Below are 3,883 nucleotides of genomic sequence, written 5' to 3'. Positions count from 1 at the left end.
TCAAACCCATGGGCCCATATCTGGTGTATATAGTGCCATTCAAGTCTTCTGACTACTCAAGGCACTTTTACACGTCTTGTCATATTCACACAGAATGCAGGGACACACCCATGTGCAGCACAGTGAGCAATTTTAGGGTTTGGTGTCTTGTCTAGGATACCTTGACAATTGGATTGGAGGAGCCGGCTATTAAACCACCGACGTTTCGACAGGGGGGCCATTAGCTCCATCTCTGTGCGAGCTATAGTTCAATGTATGAGAACTCTCTCCCCACAGATGCAGTTTAAAAACCCGATTATATTTGCGTTATAGCAATACTCTGGTTTCTCAAACGCTATGTAAAGACCGTGCCCCAGGTGAAATCGGAATTTTTATACCCGGGTAAAGAAGCCTAGATAACTCCATCAGTACCCCGACTTTTCATGCATTTGTTCATGTTCATGTTGCATTATTCCTAATGGCTTTATCACTGTAATGTTGCAGCTGATAAATGTAGGGCTAATTTAATTTACTTTATATACTACTGTGTAGTTTAAAAAAAAACAATATATGTTATTTAATTTATTGACAGTATTTTACCAATATTCTGAAACTGTAGAGTAACTAGTAATTTAAGTTACCAAATAAATGTAGTGGAGTAGAAGTAGAAAGTAGATTAAGATAGAATTACTCAAGAGAGTACCTCAAAATTGTACTCACGTAAAGTACTTAAGTAAATGTAGTCAGTTAATTTTCACCACTGCATATGCTAAATCACACTATAACAATGAGGAAAAAATATTGTAGTTTAAAAAAAATGTGCAGATATTTTAATTGTTTCTACAGATATAATCAAGAATTTAAACCTTAAGCACAAATGTAGTGACGAGTGTCTGCATGCAACACTTTCATCCCTGCTAACGTGATTTCCTGAGGATTACACTAAAGACTTATTCTCAATCCTCCTGTAATCCACTTTTTAAAGGTATAAAGCTCGACTCAAGATGAGCTGCAGACAGGTTCGATACTGCATTGGGCAAACTGAACACAGTCGGTCCACACAGTCAAAAAAGATGGAGAACGGCACAGAAGGAAAGAACTTCTACATCCCCATGAGCAACAGGACGGGGCTTGTGAGGAGTCCTTATGAGTATCCACAGTACTACCTGGGAGCAAAATGGCAATACTACCTAATGGCTTGCTACGTATTCTTTCTGATCTGCACCGGCTTTCCAATTAACTTCCTGACACTGGTGGTCACAGCTCAGAACAAGAAGCTCAGACAACCTCTCAATTTCATCCTGGTCAACCTGGCTGTGGCTGGACTGATCATGTGTCTCTTTGGGTTCACCATCACCATCACAACTGCTTTAAATGGCTACTTTGTTTTTGGACCATTGGGCTGTGCTGTGGAGGGATTCATGGCTACTCTGGGAGGTATGATAGAGGAATTTGCGTAACATTGCTAATGCATGTTGTTGTTTCCTTCATGAAAAAAATCAGTCTTCCATGTTTTACTGCCTTAAATAAGCTCTCTGATACATGCCACAATTAAAACATGCATGTAACAACAATTCTAACCAGATGTTTTTGTTTCTTCTACCTCATTGTCTTACAGGTGAAGTTGCGCTGTGGTCCTTGGTCGTCCTAGCTGTTGAGAGATACATTGTTGTCTGCAAACCCATGGGAAGCTTCAAGTTCAGTGGAACTCATGCAGCAGCTGGAGTTATTTTCACATGGATCATGGCTCTTGCGTGTGCCGCCCCTCCACTGTTTGGCTGGTCCAGGTAAATACATATGTTTAACATCTCTCAGTGTTCAGATTTGTTTATCCAATTCATTAAACTGCGCAGGAAAAGAACTTAATAGAACTCATTGACTGTACAATATAGATTGATTATCTCTACTGCCCCACTTTGTCTCCCACAGGTACCTTCCTGAGGGTTTCCAGTGCTCTTGTGGACCGGACTACTACACTTCAGCCCCAGGCTACAACAATGATTCATACGTCATCTACATGTTTGTCGTGCACTTCTTTATCCCAGTTTTCATCATCTTCTTCACCTATGGCAGCCTAGTGCTGACAGTGAAAGCTGTAAGTCTTTTTTCTCAACTCTGTTATATTTTAGTACTAGTCTATCAGGGTGGGTTCTTTTTTATTGGATGGAGATTGCACTGAGTAGCCCAAAAGAGGTGAAACTTTAAAGTGCAACCGTTTAAAATGTATTAACAAAACAATCCCATGTGTAGTATAATTCTTTTAAAACCTACAGTCCAGTTGGGTGCAGTAGAGGAAGGTGGTGGCTTTTCAGTAGCAGTCTATCAAAGGCCTTCCAACTTTGCTCTCTAGCCTCTCGTTGTACTGTGACGCTCCTGACACACATACATCTACGCCTGGTACACCACTGTCTTTGCTCTGCACCTCTTTCCATGTATCTTTGTACACCTCTGTCTTCTTTGTCCTATTTTTTGCAGACATTAAGCAATGACAGGAAGTGCAGACACAAACCAATATGCAATTTCCAACAATAAAATGATGCCATACAACAAAGCAAGCTCATGCATACAATGACACAGCTAAGCAAATATTTAAAATTGTTAAAGCCCTACACCACCTTGCTCCCTGATGTAGAAGGTAGAGCTTCAACTTATTATTGCCATTTTCTCAGTGTAACAGTGAGACAGAAAAATGTAAAACAGACGACCCAAACCCATATATTTTTTTCTGGTCATCAATTATTTGATTAATCATCCTATTCTTTTCAGATCAAATTAATTTTAAAGTAACACAACGTAGAAAATAGACTTAGCCTTGTTTTACTCATCTCCTAACTGCTTTTCTGTTCAACACATTTCAGGCAGCAGCCCAGCAGCAGGACTCAGAATCCACTCAGAAGGCTGAGAGGGAAGTGACACGCATGTGTGTTCTGATGGTGTTTGGCTTCCTCGTGGCCTGGACTCCATATGCTACCTTTGCTGGATGGATCTTCTTCAACAAAGGAGCAGCTTTCACAGCTGCACAAATGGCAGTTCCTGCCTTCTTCGCAAAGAGCTCAGCATTGTACAATCCTGTTATCTACGTGTTGTTCAACAAACAGGTCAGTTTATTACTTTGCTGTATGAACTGAGAAACTAAGTCTCCTCAGAAGAGACGGACCAAGGGCTGATTAGTCATCCTTAATAAAGGTTTATCAGCTTAAAGTAATTACTTTATTGTTGGTTAAAAAAGTATTTACTAATGCTTTACAGATATGGTATAAGTAATTTAAAAACATATCGGGTTACTAGGTTGTGGTTGAAAATATTCATGTATTTTGATTCTTTGAGATACAAGTCATTACTAAAAGAAAGTTTAACAACCAGGTCCACAGTTATGAAGGGCAAATACATAACTGTAATAATGAGGAGCAATTAACATCTAGTCTAGAAATAGTTGGCCTCTAATGGTCGACAACACCAGAAGAGGCCAACTTGTCAGATCAGTGTTCATATTTTCATGGTTCGAGATTTAAAAACAAATGTTATAATCCTAAATAAAGTCTCACAGTAACACATTGAAATGTGGTCTAATATCTTACCTCTGTCTCCTTTTCAGTTCCGTAACTGCATGCTCTCTACAGTTGGGATGGGCGGTATGGTTGAAGATGAGACTTCAGTATCAGCCAGCAAGACAGAAGTGTCCTCTGTCTCTTAAGATCAAGAACTTCACGACTCTGGACTTCCTACTTGCTGATTTCTTCCTGACTGTGAATGGCTGTTTTGAAAATGAACAAATGGATAGAAGTGGATCATTTTTCTGCAACAAATGGACTTTAATCTCAGAAAACATGCCTTTATTTCAATGTGCATGTTCCTAAGTTGTTTGTACGGCTGGACTCCAACATCATATCTCATCTTAAAAAGG

At 39.6% G+C, this 3,883-nt stretch overlaps 1 protein-coding gene across 1 annotated transcript; it reads left to right on the top strand.

Annotated features, from left to right (window-relative positions):
* Nucleotides 1-1,052: 1,052 nt before the first annotated feature.
* On the top strand, nt 1,053-3,673 carry LOC310965970 (green-sensitive opsin-like; the record flags this gene model as incomplete). The annotated part of the gene is made up of 5 exons (XM_083939738.1): nt 1,053-1,416; nt 1,598-1,766; nt 1,909-2,074; nt 2,838-3,077; nt 3,575-3,673. 5 exons carry the CDS (start codon nt 1,053-1,055, stop codon nt 3,671-3,673), a joined length of 1,038 nt encoding a protein of 345 aa, XP_083795864.1.
* Between the last annotated feature and the right edge of the window lie 210 nt (nt 3,674-3,883).

The sequence above is a fragment of the Echiichthys vipera genome (genome assembly GCF_963691815.1).
Source record: "Echiichthys vipera genome assembly, chromosome: X".
Taxonomy (NCBI): Eukaryota; Metazoa; Chordata; class Actinopteri; order Perciformes; family Trachinidae; genus Echiichthys; species Echiichthys vipera.
The sequence above is the reverse complement of the archived record's forward strand: the minus strand, read 5'-3'. Positions and strand labels throughout refer to the sequence as shown.